The sequence below is a fragment of the Larus michahellis genome, chromosome 1, assembly GCF_964199755.1.
Source record: "Larus michahellis chromosome 1, bLarMic1.1, whole genome shotgun sequence".
Lineage (NCBI taxonomy): Eukaryota > Metazoa > Chordata > Aves > Charadriiformes > Laridae > Larus > Larus michahellis.
Window position 1 is genome coordinate 67147684 of NC_133896.1, and position 15994 is coordinate 67163677.

The following is a 15994-nucleotide window of genomic DNA, read 5'->3' on the forward strand; positions in this document are numbered from 1 at the left end:
AAGTTCCTGAAATTCTTGGAGTAGTTTTAGAGCCTCATCCAAAACCCATTAACATTAATAGAAGGACTTCATCTGACTCAAAATTCAATCATCGAATTGTTTCTAATCTGACGTACCTAGAAAGCAATGCCTCAACCACTGCACTGTTAGTTCCTCTTTGCTATTTAGAAGACTTGTTATACGTCTCTGGTTTTGATATTCATCAGTACGCCTGCTTTTGATTCCTCCTCAGTGTTGCTGTCTAATAACTGTTCTGTTGTTCTGCATTTAGGGGTATCTCTGTCTTCAGGGCTTTGTTCTGTGTCAGAGCAGGATGTCCCATGCAGAGCCCTGGGAAGGCCAGTTGTTGTGCTAACCTCAAGCACATAGGCAAATGAATATCATTTAAACAAATCATAAGATATTTCTGGAGTGGCATTCAGGAGTGTCGGTTTAGCTTGCTTCCTTGCCTCGAGGTCAGGTCAACCCTACCTGCACCATTTCTGGCAGGTGTTTGTCCAGCCTGTTCTTTATCTTAATTCCTCTCTTCATGTAGTCTCATCCCTAGACTGCCTCCAGTCACCACTGAAACAGATAGCGGAGGGTAGTAATTTTGTCGCAATGCTCTCGGAGACCATGGAAACAATACATTTCAGCAGGAGCAGGTTACTGCTTCTGAGGTGAATTCAGGGGAAGAAAATGGCTACAGCAGCTTGGAGCAAAATGGCAAATAGAAATGGCAGGTAGAGAAATAAATAAGGTGTGGGGGTTTTTTTCATAGAAGCAGTGGATGACGCTTTCTACAGCACAAAGTTCCACAGAACTTGACTGAAAATCAAGCTGCAAGCAGATATTTTGCTACATGGAGGTGGCAAGCTGTTGAGTCTTCAGGAAAATCCCCATCCAAGATATAAGACATAGTGCGTTAGCTATGTTCAATAAAGCAGTAACAGATGCTGACTTGAGGGTCTATTGCACAGTTGATGTCCAGCTTCACATCCTAGACAGCTCCTGTATAAAATAAAAAATAAATCTCTTGGCAAGCTCTTTGAGCAGGCTATGTGCTGCGGTGTTTGGACCAGTTGAGAAAAATGCACTTACCAAAGTTTTCTGAAAGCTGTGTGGATGACCTTCTTGAACTTTCTTGGGTACAGCCTTGTTGCAAAAAGAAAAACAGATGGTAAAGACTGCTGAATATAGAATTGCCATTTTCTTTCATTCTTTATTTTTGCAGGTACCTCCCAGTGCTCAGGGGAGGGAAGCCACATACATATGTTGCTTTTTATTCATTGTGTTTATTCAGATACCATGGACATCAAAGCAACAGATTGGTTCATGGTTGGAAGCATTTAGAAATGTGCTTCTTTGTGCAAGAAGTCCTTACCATTGTTAATGATGACGCTGTACATATGAATAAAAAGTGAGCAGGAAGCCTCCCAGGTCTGTCTCCGAGTGCAGTGCATATGATTTGCTGCACTGAGCTCGTGATGTGTGGAGGCAAACGTTACCTTTAATTAACTTGTTACCACAGTAGAACAGGCCTTTATTGCCTCTCATGTCTCCAAGGGCATGGCTTTACCAGCGCCTCCAGGCAAAAGGGAGAGTGCCAGGAATACCACTTTCAGTGATCATAACAAGGCGGAACATCTGCTTTTCATGCTAGTCACCTTAAGGGCCAGACAGGAATTTTTGAAGTTGTTATTATTAGTTTTATTTAAATAAAAACAAAAAAGCAGGCTGCATAATGTGAGTCAGCAGTTGAGGATGTGGTTGCTGGGAGTGAATTGGTAGAAACCCATGTAGATGTTCCAGGGTTAAAGGTATTTTTGCTCCAAAAATAATGTCAGATGTTACCATTTACCAAAAAATGAGGGGAGGAGGGAAGAAAACCATGAAACTGGAGTCCACGAAGTAGCAAATTATTTTGAGCTTAAAAGCAGGAATAAGAATCAAAACTTAGACTTGTATCGAAACACCAGATTCAGTGGTGTCCTATTAACCTGCCAGTTTTCCCAAGCGCTGCAAGTATTGTAGTTCAAGCAAGCCAAACATCTTGATCTCCCATCAGTAAATGGTTTGATGCAAATCCCATGTTTTCAAGGCAATGACTGGCAAAAGCCTGGCTTGGTAAGTGCGATCCGTGATGCGAGCTACTCAAATACCCTTAATCTTAATGTGACTGGAAGCAGGTCTCTTTAACACCGGCTGTGGCTGTTTTGAGAAATCCGTTGCTGTGCGTGAAGAATGTGAAAAGTGAGAGACCATTTGCTTTTGATGGCCGTATCCGACGAGGAGGCAGATACAGAGTCAGCCTGCGCGCAGCGCAGCGTCTCGGGGACAAGCACACCGTAATTGCGGGACAACTGCCACGCGTTCTGTAAATTAAAGAGTTGAACTTGCCAGCGGTTAATGACGTTAACTGCACAGCTCTTACGGCTTTAATATTGAAAACATATTTTATTATTTAAAAGCTTCTACGTGTGTTTTCTGTGGTTAAGATGACCTGTGGATTACTGCGAAAGAGAAACAGGATGGAAAGCATTTCTCCCCGCTTTGCTGTGGAAGTTAGCAGTGCCAAAATCATGGTCTTTATCTTAGATATCTAAAAGCAGCAGTAGGTGCTCTTCTTCTCAGGCTTCATTTGAGTCAATGTTGCCTCCATCCCCTGAAAAACCAAGTGCCCTTTCCCCAGTTTAACCCTTCAGGGCTCCTTAGCCCAGCTTTGCAGAGGCAGAATAGAGGAAGGTGAGGAAGGATTAAGTTGCGTGGTCAGAGAGGTGAGGATGGGCAGGAGAGGACACATCTCCATTGCTCAGGGCTCCTCTCGGCTGTCATCGCCCCAGGCAGGGGATTACAGCTGCGCAGCCGAAGCTGGGTCTCTGTGGCCGAGCACCTCAGCTCAGCCGCCCTTCCACGCTGGCATCAGCTCTTGAACCTCCTCTGCCTTCAGCTTGGCAAGTGCAGATAAGTAACAGTTTGCATTTTTTTTCACTCTAGCACACACTAGGCTGAAACAGAGGCATTTCTGAAGCTGACTCATGAGCTCAGCCCCGTAATTTTGAAGGATAGTGCAACTGGCAGCAACATCATGGGCTTCCTCACTCAAATCCAGCAATGAATCTCCTTGTGCACATATCCTTGCTGAGCTTTCAGGAGGCAGGCAATATTTGCCGGTTAATCTTGTGGCATAGTTGGATTTTTCGATTCAACTAGGGCAATGGAAAATTTTATTGGCAGCAGCAGGATTTGAATTTTATCTTCCACAAAGCAGGTTGGTGCCCCAGACGTTGCTTATCAGTTCCTCCCTTCCTGTATGAAATACATTTCCTATACCTAGAGGGCAACAGCAGCAAGGTATTTATTTGGTGGGTGAGTCTGGAAGTCAGACTGCATGAGTGCCCTGGGTGGTTATATCTGCTCATTTTCGTCTTGTTCCCGAGTGCAGCGCTTTGCCTTTTCCTCTGTCATGCTGCATGTACTTTTAGTGTTCTGCAGATTATCATCGGAGTTTGCAAACTCACAGACAGCAGGGCCATGCAGTTTGACAAAGCAGTGGATCAGAGTTGTAACTGGAGGAAGAATGGAGTCATTTATGTCTGCACACACGGTCTCTAACTTGTGATTTATCCCTGGAGAACGTCAGCAATTGTATTTGCAGGGTTCTGCACTAACCAGAAATGGAAAGGTTTGCAGGGCTCCCTCTGTAACACCAAGTTTCATAACTTCTTGAATCCTTTTAACTCCAGGAGTGTTCTGATCTTGATCTGAGGGCAAGGAGTTCACTTTTTACTGCCTATGCCTTTTAATGACTTAAATAAGTAACCAGAGAGACTCTCTTGGCCTGGCTCTACCCTTGAATGATTTTTATTTTTTTTTTTTGGTAGTTTCTCTGGCCCCTTGTCTGTGATTTATGACTTGACCTAACCTTCACTCACCCCTATGGCCAGAAACCATTGACTTTTCCTTGTCACGTTATCCTTCCCCCACGTCTCTGTTTTCAGGAGGTCAGTTTCCACCTCGTCTTTATGCTTTGTACACTTGGTGTTGTGAGGCTGCATACATGTGTGGGTAGATCAGGAGGTGGGTGTTGCTTCCCCCTACAGCACGGCGCTAGCAGTGGGGGTTTGTTCTGGTCAGGATGTGTGAAAGACATGTCAAACTCTCTAATTCCCCTCTTCCTCGGAGCACAATGCAGCGCTGCCTTGGACAGGTGATAAGAAGATGGCTGCTACCAGGCTGCAAACGGGAAACTATGATGCCTGGGGTGCAGCTTGTCCCCAGGATCTCACTGGACAGAAATATTTGGTTGCTGGACCACAGCCTCCCTTGCCCGGCACACCCAGCATCATGTGGCGAGGTGAAGGCACTCCCAGTGCGCTGCCCGTGTGAGTGGGGTATAATCTAAATGGGATTTACTGGGGCAGGAGATAGAGGTGTGAGGTGCATGTTCAGGGCAGGAGGCTTGATGCATATGCCTGTGAGAGACTGCATGGCTCCCTGACTTGAACTTCTATGTCACGTTCAGTTTCAAGCAACCTTCCTCAATATCTTTTGGACTAGTATGTTTTCAAGGCAACTAATGGTAATATTTGGGGGTATTGGATAGTGCACCTGCATACCTGTTCAGCCAGGAAAAATAATACTGGGAGAGGCCTCAAATCACACTGAAGTCCCTTGGGATGAGAGCAAGTTGAAAAAAAAATCAACCAGGATGACAGGAGAAATAAGACTGTCCAAGAGAGAGTTGAAACACCATGCCATGTTGAGGGGTCTGTGGGCACTGCGGGTAATGAAGAACAAAGCTCTGCTTCACGCCTGCCAGTTTTTCCTTGCCCCGTCCCTACAACAAAAGAGGAGGACAGGGCTGGATCAGGAGGAAAACACTTTTCGTGGAAACTAGCCTGTGGACCTGCTGTTTCCTGAGGCTGCCGAGTGGAATCATTTAGCAGGGTTACAAAAGGGCTGGATAGCATATGGCCATTAATAGCATTTGCAGCTATGTAAGCAGCAGTAACAACAGCAGGGAAATCAAGTCTCATCCTTCAGAGGGGAAGCTGATCACCTGAGTGGGTCTGGGATTTCCCCCTTGCACAAGTGCCAGGTACCTTCACAGACTAATTGAAATGTCGGGTGCCGGCTGGGGCCAGGGGCACGACAGTGGCTTGATAGATCTAATCTCCAAACCCACAGAGCAGCTCTGGTCACACTCCTGCCCCGAGGCCTGATAGCTCCCCGGGTACCGCTATCTGTTATCTCTGGCTGCGGCTTTCTGCTTTTATAGGTTTTTATTTTTAGGGTGTTTTTTTTTTTCTTTTGAGTCAGGCTTCAAGTGCATTGCTCTGGCAGAGTCATAACTGCTGGGTGAGATCTCCCCATCACCACTTGCTGCTCCTGCAGCTTCCTTTTCTGACTTTTAACTTGAGGGCAGTAAAAGACATAGCTGAGAAGAGGCAGACATGCCCCTGGGCTCTGAGCGGACCCAAAGCAAGAAACATCTTCGTCTTATTTCCTCTTGTTACAGCTTTTCTGCCCCTTAACAGTGGGTCTTCTTGCTCTGCGGGAAACTGCCCCCAGACCGGCTGCCTCTTGCAGGAGTTTGTGCTCTGTGACACGTCTGTCTTAGCCTTCTCTTCAGCCTCTTTTCCTTTTCTTTGTGTCCTCCTGCCTCTAATTCCAGAAGTGAGCTCAAGTCTTGAGGGCTTCCTGTCTGAAATCCAAAAGGGGCAGCTGAAGCTCAGCCCCAGCAGGCATTTGAGTCCTCAGCAGGCAGCTGCCAGCCTGCCTGATGGGAACAGGGAGAAAAAGGACCTCTTTTCCCCAAAGAACCACCACCCTCACCTTCCTGCTCTCTGCTTGGAGAAAAGAGAGTCATTGCCATGAATCTGTCTGCTCTTCTGCTCCTCCACAGTGCCTTTGAGAACATCTCCTTGCTCATCAGGTCCCTCTTGGCACAAAATCGTACAAATCTCCCCATCCATGATGCTCTGGCACCAGCTGCATCTTTGCAGTCAGGGCTGGCAAAAAGGCAGGTTTGAGGTCACACCATGTGTGGTATAACCATGGGCCGCTGGAAGCATGGGTGCTGCTCCACCCTGGCTACTGGGGTCTGCTGTGGTGCTTGTGTGGCAAGCTAGCCCATCAGAAAGCCCATGTGCCTTTCTTTTTCTGGGCTGGATTTTGGGTGAGTCACAGCCCTGAACTGTCTGTTGCAGCCATGGAAAGGCTGGTCCTCATGCCAAGGAGGGGGAGTATATGACAGCAAGGCTGGCTGCCGCTTCTGGCAAGCTGTGCCTGCACCAGGGTTGCCTCCCTTGGAGGTGTTCGGGGTGAAAAAATAGCCTTGGAAAACAACTGTTGTGCTTCGGGAAGTGATGGGAGGTAAATACCCAGAGGAGAGAAAGGCCAGGCATTGGCTGGTACGTCTGTCTGACAGGCTAATGGCAACAAAGCCTGGCCCAACATCTTCAGCTATTCATCTGGCTGTGGGACAGGCTCTTCCCAAGCCTTTGATTTCTGCCTTTACAGTTTTTTGCCTTTTCTGATCCCAACCAGAACCAGGTTTGTAGAGGGGCTGGAGCAAAACCATCAAAGCTAATAGTTCTGGCATTCCCTCTTAGTAATACTGAAGTGTTTGCTGAGGTATTTTAGTTCCTGCCTACTCCTTTTTTCCAGGTGTATTCTTTTTGACTTAAATAGCCATCAAGAAAGTGCTCCAGCATCTGGGCTGCTGTGCAGAGCTGATGGAGACCTCAAGGACAGGTAGAACCTGTGGTGAACGACCTTGCTCTGGTGCTCTTCAGACAGAGCAGTGGATGTAGCTGCAGGGCTCTGCTCTCTGGCTGTCGCGCAGGAGAGGATACCTGCAAGGTGATGTCTTGAATCCCGTGGCATGTGCTGGGGACAAAACCTTCAATATGTCCTCAATCAGCAGCTGGCCTCGGCAGGTCTTCTGGCTACAGGAAGCTGGAGGAGCTCTGTCTCTTTTCTATAGCTCCTTCCCTCCTCCTAGTGAGGAACGCATGTGCAAAGCCAGGTTCTTTTCCAAGGGTGCCACATGAAGATCCCCAGGGAAAAGACGGTCTTTTGGAGAGGAACTGGAGCACCAAGAACTTTCTCTGAGGGGAGTGAGTGTTTATCCCATTATTTTCTGGAAATAATTTCCTACCACATTGGGGAATTAGCCTGCCAGAGTACAAATTACCCAGCAAGGAAATCACTACCTCCAGATTAACTCCTAGCTGTTTTGTCTCTTCCGTGTTTGGCTGATGTAAGTGTTAGGTAAATATTTGTACAACGCAGAGAATTGCCACGCTTTCTTCTCTTTTCCAAGGGTCAGAGAAATGTCAGCTGTTGGCACTGGTGTGCAGCCGGGCTTCTGTATTTGCTGCGAGGCGGGCTCCATGCCAGCCGTGCGCAGGAACCAAAGCGCAGACAAGCCCTGGAGTCGCCACTGTGGAGCAGCTGGCTGTGGTGGCCAGCATCCTCTTCCCAGGAGAGGCTGGCTCCCAGCGCTTCGTCCTGAGCTTGTTCCGCAGAGAAGTGAAATCCTGAGTTTAACAATGAAACCAAATAATCTCTCCCCGCTTCCCAAAAGAAAAAAACCTACTTCTCTTGGTGTCCCCTCTCAGTGAATCACTGAATCGACTTTTGCTGCTGTTTTTTTATTTTATTCCTGTTTTACTAGGTTTCTCTCTAATTTAGCCAGTCACACTCTTCTGGGTCTCTCCTCTGAAAAAGTGTGCTCCCCTCTCCCACTAGTACAATGAGCCCTTGAAGCAGTGAGTGATGAATTTCATGCAAATAACAAAGTCCCATTGCGAGTGGGGCCGTGCGTCCTGCTGCAGGACACTCGGGAACCATGGCTCCTGCCTCGTTGCTCTGAATGAGGCGGAAGCTCACCAGTAATACATTATTTTATGTGAAGACACAGTCCCTGAAGCGCGAGATATGCTTAGCTGCATTAATCAGTAGATTACTCACCCAGAGTGTCTGAAAAATCTTCTGCAGAAGGTAGATGTCGATATTTTTAGTCATAGACTTAAACCTGTAGCTTCAGATCAGAATCCAGGGGTGGGAAGACCTAGACCAGAAGTTTGTGGCTGTTCAGCATCTAACAGGGCCTGAATGAAACCCACACATTGAAGCCAACACTCATGTCAAGAAAACAAAACACTCTAGTTGCCTCTGAGTCTTATCTCTCAGTTGCATCTCCAACTACTTACTTTCACATTTTCCACATCTCTTGCACATTCTTTTCATTAATTGTCCTTTTTTTTTTCACCACGTCATAGGAGGCAGCTTCAACATCTTTGCCTTCTACTCACCTCTGCCAGACCCCGCAGCACCCATATTCAGAACCAAGTAGACACAGAGTTTTGCAACCCTGTTTGTAGGTGCAGTAGAGGACAAGAGCTTAGCACGGACAGGGGCAGGGATCTGTCCAAGGGTCGATGGTGAATTCTAGTTCCTGGGGTTGTTTTGGATTCACCTTGGCCTCTACGTAGCTCAGAGATGTTTTGGAGCTGATCTGAGTCACTTCGCTTATAAATACCCCAACCAAAGCAAACTGATGGAGCATGCTCCTACTTATGCCACAGTGAGTCTCCTTTGCTGCTGGGCTGGGTGGGCAGGGTGAAGGGGTGAAGATGGGCGGGTAGGGTGAAGATGGGTATGCTGGCCCCAAAACAGTAGAGGTTTCCCAAGCAGTGGGCTGTGCTGCCCCCGCAGAGCACGTCGCTGCCCGTTCTGGCTGCAGGAGCAGTGCAGAGGGCTCAGACCATTCGTCTCAGTGCTCGGACTTGAAGCTGGCAGGATGGTTCCCTTTTTATACCAAGGCAGCCAACTCCTCAGGACCTCCTAGAGCTTTGGGGATGATTTCCGTTGTTAAAGAAAATGGGCAGAGAGTCTGGCTCTGCTCCCGTGGATATTAAGCTGGTCTGCCACCAGCCTGGGAGAAGCAAGTGCTTGCGGGGGTTTTGGCAATCGCTCTCTTCACAATTAAGCTATCATGCAGCGTGGGCACGGCGCTGAGCTGCTGGCAGCTTGGTTAGTTGCTGACTCAATCCCAAAATGTTTAGCAGATCTGAAAACCGCATAGTGTGAGCCACCGTAACACTGCTGGGAGGCGTGAGCTCTGCTCACCAGCGCTGTCTTGTTAGTGATGCGGACGGCAGTTATGGATAGCCACAAGGTTATGCTGCGTCTGCTCGTCTTTGTCCCTTCTAAGCCCGGGAGGCCAACGGAGCCATAGAAGGAAACCAAAATTGATCCTGGCTCGTGGATCGAGCAGGCTGGGAGGGATGGGGGTGTCAAACGAAGTCGCTTTGAGCCTGGAAGCTGACTTTACTTAAATAGCAACATCCTCAACCGCACCACTGCTAATATTTTAGGCATTACAGCTGAATGTCCCATCAGATGCATTCTTTGCTGTAATTTCCTTCAAGAAAAGAAGATTGAAAGCTTTTATTGTGCAAATAGGTGCATATTCAGGATAATGTTCTTTTGATGGTTAAACTAGTTAGTAATCTGGTTATTGTCTTACTTATTTTTGTTTGGAATTGCTAATTAAAAAAAATTGATGTTCTTTAGTTTGACCAATAAGATTATCTGGGGGATCCCCAAAGAGGTTCCCAGTACTGTGGTGATTAATGGAATCTCTGACATGTATTTCAGAACTATGATGAATCTTTAATATAACAAATTAATAAGGAGGAGGGAAGAGCTTTTAAGGAAGACAAAGCCAATTTCTTTCTCTGTGTCAGTGTGCCAACTTTGAGTAACGTAAACAGCTCCTGGTCTCTGCTGGACTGTTCCAGAGTGTTAGAGGTCTCTCAGCCCTGTAAAGGACCAGTTTGTTCTGGTAACTGCTGCAGCTTCTTTTTTTAGCCTGTACTCTGACATCTCTTTCTGTTTCCTCTGCGCAGGATACGAAAGCTGGAGGGAGCTGGCTAAGGCTCTGGCAGACACCAATGTCCCAGGTGGGGACCCAAGCCTTCACTTTTACTATCCACAGAAGCTGGGACACCAGGTGAGGAGGCTTGGAATGTCTTCTGAACATTTCAAAGGGCAGACCGTCCTTTCTGATGCTGGCCCCAAGAGACAGTTCTCTCTTCACGCAGGAAAGAGAGCATGCCACAGGGCAAAATGCAAGCTGACTCACAGCAATGTGGATGTACAATGATTTCACTGTACTCAATTAAGTTATTTTAGGTATACTAAGCCGCAGCAGTGGGCTGAAGCTGGCTGGGTATGTGGCACAGGAAGGTAGCACTAAGGAGGGAGCCTGTAGGTCTCTATTGAAGCACATCTCGGTACTGTTGCCTGAAGGAAATGTTGGAAGAACTATTGCGTGGACCTTTTTGAAACAAGGATAGGAAAAAATGAAAAGGGAGAATGACCTAAGTTTTAACTCTGTGCTAGCAGACAGTTATAAAGTGCTCGTGTCCTTTCCCTTCAGTAGCTCACGATGGAGATTTGCTGTCAGTAAATCCAGGGAGCATTTTCACCCCACTATGGCCATGAAAGCTGGCCTGTCCTTTGGAAAGGGAGCTTGGGAACGTGCTTTCTTTCTCACATGTTCTTGTGACCAGGTTTGAGCCCTCTTGTGTAAGTGCCAGTGCTGGGTCATTTGTCAGGTTATTTGGACTTTTTCTCTACTTGTATTTCAGAACCAAGAGCTGCAAAGAGGTGGGAGGAATAAATTGAATTATGCAGCTGTGGACAACCCTGTCCCATGGATGCCAGAGGTGGGTGCCTTCCTCCATCGTTTTTGATTAGACTGCTGTAGCTAGAGACCTGTGCGGTGATAACAGAAGGTAGGGACCTCTGCCTGGAAATTCACTTGCTTCACTAGAAGTTCATTCCCTATCACCCTTTCCTGGCTTAATGGCACTTACAGACCTGAGTAATCATCTGGAAAGACAAGAGTGTCCAGATTCCTGATAATTTGTGGTGTCCACCAGCCATCAAGGCACCAAGCACCCACCCATAATTCCCTGAAGCCTGCTACCTTCCTGAAAGGTGAAGTTTATTCAGGGCTGGGACTGCGTAGAGCCAAGCATTCAACAAACAAATACACAACCATGGCATGCAGAAGTGTCACACTCTGCAAATGCTCTGGCATTTGCTTGCCATCAAACCCCTGTGTGTCATACGTAGAGATTTCTCCACTTCAGTGACACTTCTGATGAACAGAGACCTTCTCTGGTGACCCCTGAAGACTGGGGTAAACATTCCCTTTTGTTTCCTTCATGCCTCGTTTATTCTTTCCTCCCTTGTTCCCTTATCTCACCGTTCCTTTTCAGATAAGGGAGCAATGTAGCCTGCTGATAATGAGAGGGCCACCAGCCAGGGGGCATTTAGCTAATGGAGTCAGCTTGCTAAAATTCCTCTAGGTGATTAGAGACCTGCACAAATTAGAAGGGCCTCTGCGGCTTCACTGGGGAGGGAGCAGGCTGCTCTCCCTGTGCTCAGGGCAGGAGATGATCAATGGCCGGCGGAAGGAAAGTGCCTCCCTCCAGCCATCGCACTGAGCATTTTAGGTCCCTGCAGCATGAGCTAAAGCTTTCCTGGTGCTGGCTGTTTCACAGTGCCCAGAACCAGACCAGCCCATTGATCTGTTCTGCTGCATCGGCTCTGGCAAGTGCCAGTCCCAGCTGGAGCCTGGGGGCTGCCTCCTGGGTGAGCAGCTGCAGGCGAAGGGCCAGCGGGGTGTCGGGGCTAGGACTGTTGCTGCTCACAGGGACAACACGGAGCATTTACTGCTCCCCTCTCCCACGGCACCAGGTGATACAGGCTCTGCCTGGCATCCCTCAGCTTCTCTGAGGTTTTGCCTGATGTCTCTGATCCCCTCCTTGGTGATTTCTGAAAAGCATGTTAGTTTTGAAACCTGACAGCTGTGGTGTGCAATGAGCCCAGGGAAGTTGTTGAGGGCCATCCCTAGAAGTGTTCAAAGCCAGGCTGGATGGGGCTTTGAGCAATCCGGTCTAGTGGAAGGTCCCTGCCCATGGCAGGGGGATTGGAACAAGATGATCTTTAAGGTCCCTTCCAACCCAAACCATTCTATGATTCTATGAGCCTTTACTATGTTAGAAATGCAACTGGGGGGTACGCACTGTGGCTTGGGAGAAGGTACGTCTTTAGCACAGGACTGATCTGCAAAGCCCTCTGCTTGGCTGGTGGGGCACCTTCATGCCCTTGCATGCCCTGGTTCTGGGCAAGGCACCCACCAGCCTGCAAACCTGCCACCCTGGTGTGATGCTGTCAAGGGGCGAGTGAGTGGAGAGGTGTTCTGGCCAAGGGGAAGGGGTAGGAGTTGAGGTGTGCGGTGCCAGATGGCCCCACACCTGGAAGGGTGCTGCGTGCCTCCTGCCTTGTCCTGCACTGCTCCCTGTTGGGGAGGAGAGCTCTGCCAGGTAGCAGGGCTGTTGCCTCAAGACGGGCTGCGTTGGGAGTTTGTGGGTACCCAAGTCCCTGGCTGTGCCCTGTGTTAGGTGATGTGCGGCAGATGCACTATGAGAAGACTTTTGAGTCCCAGGCTGTACGGATACCAGACTGGGGAGCTGGTTTGGATGGCCTTGCCCTACTCAGACTCCCTGCTTTTCTGCCCCATCGGCCCTGCTCTCTGTGAAGCACCTGCCTCCTTCACCAGTTTTCTCTTTGTCTCTATAAAGCAAAGTTTCCTTTGCTGCGGCACTGTCTGTACCCAGAGGGACAGCAGAGCCACCCTGACTGCAAACAGAGGCCAGCGGTTCACCAGTACTAGCTGCAGGAGATGGAGAGGGATCCACGGGCACAGCTCTGTATAGAGCTGTTTGCTGTCCTGTTAACCACTGGCTGAAATTTCTCCTGGCCTGAGGATTAAGTTTTTCTGTAACCCTGCCCAAATTAATTACCCAGGGTCTATGATCCCATTGTGCCCTCCCCACAGCATCTCTAAGAACTTAATTGCAGCCTCATTCCTGGGGTGAGGGGCGGCAGGTTGCCTCTCACAGGTCAGAGAGCAGGGCTTTGTTTGAATAGAGAGTTATATACCTGACAAACATAAATAATTAACAGGATTGCAGGGTGAGCTGCCAGCCAGCATGGCCAAAAAAGGACAGGTTTCAATTTTCCTCCTTCATCAGGAGATGAAGTCGGCGGTTTCAGTCTTCAGCCTTGGATAATGTGGTGGGAAAGTGTGCCTGTAGGAAATCCCTAATGAAGTTATACCATGCGTATGGGGCAAAGCAGGGTTCAGCCTCACTCCTGGGTTCTTCAAGGTGCCTGTGTAGATGATTCCTACCACCACTGTCCCTTCCAGGCACCAGGGCAAAGTCTTCCAGCTCCCAGCATCACCCACTGCCTCCTCAGGCTGGAGAGAAGTGGGGCGTTTTGTTTCATTGATTCAGCAAGGTTCCCGGCGATCACCAGGGCAAACCTGCGCTGTGGGACCGTGAGTGTCATCGTTTGGCACTGACGTAGGTATGGGGGGAGGATTTTCAGAAATGCGCCTGGTTAGCCTGATTGTTCTCATTTACCTCTGCAAACCCCTCAGTTTGGCTCTGAGAGGAGAAAGGTCTGGGCAACGCTGCGTGGCATTTAAAACGCGTCCCCCCTCTTCATGTCTGCGCAGCTTCAGGACTTCCTCCTTGCTGGAAGGAGGTGTGAGGGATGTCCGGGAGCACAGACCCTTGCAGGCAGCGCTTGCGTAGGTGCTGCGCGAAACCAGAGCGTTGTGCTAGGGCATCCTCCTGCTACCGAACCCACCCCAAGAGGAAGCATCCTTTCCTTAGAGGACTACAAGACAAAGCTATGGCTGCTCGCTCTGTCCCTGCTCACGTCCCTTCCTGGCCGCTCGTGCCCATCAAGTGTCAAGGCTCGGTGGGACAGGGGGGCTTTGTCGCCCACTTGTCTTGATGGATTCCCACAAGTGCCCAGCACGGCAGAGCTTGCAGCGAAGCCCAGCTGCTGGCTGCTGAATGTCACTCAGTCAGGGGAGCTGGGCCAGGCAGGAGGAGGGGCCGCGGCCGCGCTGCGGAGACAGAAGAGTCTTATGAACTCAGGAGTTTCCAGTTGGCAGCACAATGTCGCCTTTCTTCCCTGGCTCAGTCCCTCTCTGTGCCCTGTTTATCATCCCCGGGCGCTGCGCTGCACGCAGCTACGCAGCTGATTTGCCTCCGTGATGCCAAAGCCACCGGGGATTAAATTAGGAAAGACCTCTTTTCTCCATCCTGCTCCAGTTCCAGCGCAGCAGGTCATGTCTCCACTGCTGCAATCCTCCCGGCTTTGCTGCTTGCCCCGGCCTCTGCTGCTGCTTTGCCTTTCTTCCTTGGGCCTCCTTGCTCGGGAGGCGCCGCTGGGTGTTTAGTGCCACCCCCCTGGGTGGTTTTGACATGATGGGGTTTGGACGCGGGAGAGAGGTCTGTGCTCTCTGTGCGCCTGATCCTCCTTTACGGTCTGTTTTCCTAGGAGGGGCTGATAATCTAAAATTCCTCACTAGAAGGAAGCGGAAATACCAAAGTCACTTAATCCAAAACCAGGGCTGCAGGCGGGTGTTAATTCAACACGCACGGGGGGAAGGGTCGGCGCTGGGGCTCGGAGCCTGAAGCCGCGGAGGCTGCTGCATCAGCACTGAAGCAAGAGCCCGTCCCAGCTCTCACCTCCCTGCTCTTGTTAAGGTTTGGCTCTCCCTTCCCTCGGCAGCGCTGTCACTTTGTGTCCGTGGTGTTGCGCTCAGGAGGGTACCAGCCTGCCCAGACCTCCTTGGGGAAGAGCAGCTCGTGCTCGCGCCATGCTGACTGTGTCCTTAGTGCATGACCTGTGCCCGTTTTGGATCCGAGCTGAGTTCTTGCAATGCTGCTATTTCAGCAGGCTGGAGATAAGCAACTGGGAGGTGGGGTTGGAATGGGGGGGAAGCCGAGGGCCAGTAGGAGCCCTCTAAATGGGAAGGCTCAGACCACGTAATACCAGCTCCCACTGAAAGCCCAGACTCTTGGCTTCTATTCCTGGTTCTGGCCAAATCAGTCTATCCAAAATTCTCAAAGCAGGTGTTTTTAAGGGGAGAGGGGGAACTTAGCTTGTTGCTTACTGGGTCCTAAATTTCCAGCCCTTTGAAAATCAGGGCCAGGTGGCTCCAAGCTGGGAAGTCAAATGCAGTAGCCATGTTTTAGAAAGTCCATCAAGATTTCTCAGGAGCTGTGTGCATGAGTTGTGAACGATGGTGCCGTTTATCTATCGCTACAATCTGCAAAAGCCCCAAGCAGGGGATTTTTACTGCATGTTCCAGAGGAGGCCCAAATAGCAAACAGAGGAATTTCTCAGCTGCCTGCAATGGGCAGCCATGAGTTGAATTGGAGGGACAGAGGTGATAGGGTTTCAAAACAGCTGCTGCTCTGATGACTTGTGGGGACCTAAAATTAAAGCCCAGCTCAGTTTTCAGTCCCAGAGTAGCGCTTTGGGCAGCCAGCACTTATCTGTCAATAATGTTCTTCTTTTTCCTTTCAGAGGAAGCAGAGAGTAACTTACGCTGCTGTAGTGCAGGAAAAAATGTGTTGCTTTATAAAAGACTCTGAAACCACATGCAAGAAATGCTTATTATTTACCAGTTAATTATTTCTAATAGCTGTGAGTGCAGGAAAGTGAAGCAATCTCATTACCTCCTTCTAGAATCTCCTCTCAGGTGGCTTTGTAAAGACTTTGGAGACAGGAGTGTCAGGCTAGAAATCTCAGGGACCATCTCTTAGAGCACTGATGGAGCATCTAGTATGGTGGTGTCTGCCTGATTTTTTACTAGGCTGCCCTCTCTTGGGCAGGCTTGATGAGGCTCTGAGCAATCTGATCTAGTTAAAGGTGTCCCTGCTTACTGCAGGGTGGTTGGACTAGATGACCTTTACAGGTCCCTTTCAACCCAACAGATTCTGTGGTTCTATGATTCTCTCCCTAATACTGCCAAACTCTACAGTGAAGTATTGCATTAGAATGGGAGTGGTCCAGGTTTCCTCTGCAAACATTTGAGCAAGTCTAGCCACTCTTTTTG

At 49.1% G+C, this 15994-nt stretch overlaps 1 protein-coding gene across 2 annotated transcripts in view; it reads left to right on the forward strand.

Moving 5' to 3' along the window:
- Positions 1 to 15994, forward strand: part of B4GALNT3 (beta-1,4-N-acetyl-galactosaminyltransferase 3) — a 67691-nt gene that overhangs the window by 31226 nt on the left and 20471 nt on the right. For both annotated transcript variants that reach the window (XM_074583809.1, XM_074583819.1), the window contains exons 2-3: positions 9903 to 10006; positions 10647 to 10724. In XM_074583809.1, coding sequence (XP_074439910.1) covers positions 9903 to 10006; positions 10647 to 10724 — 182 coding nt within the window. The remainder of the gene's footprint in view (positions 1 to 9902; positions 10007 to 10646; positions 10725 to 15994) is intronic.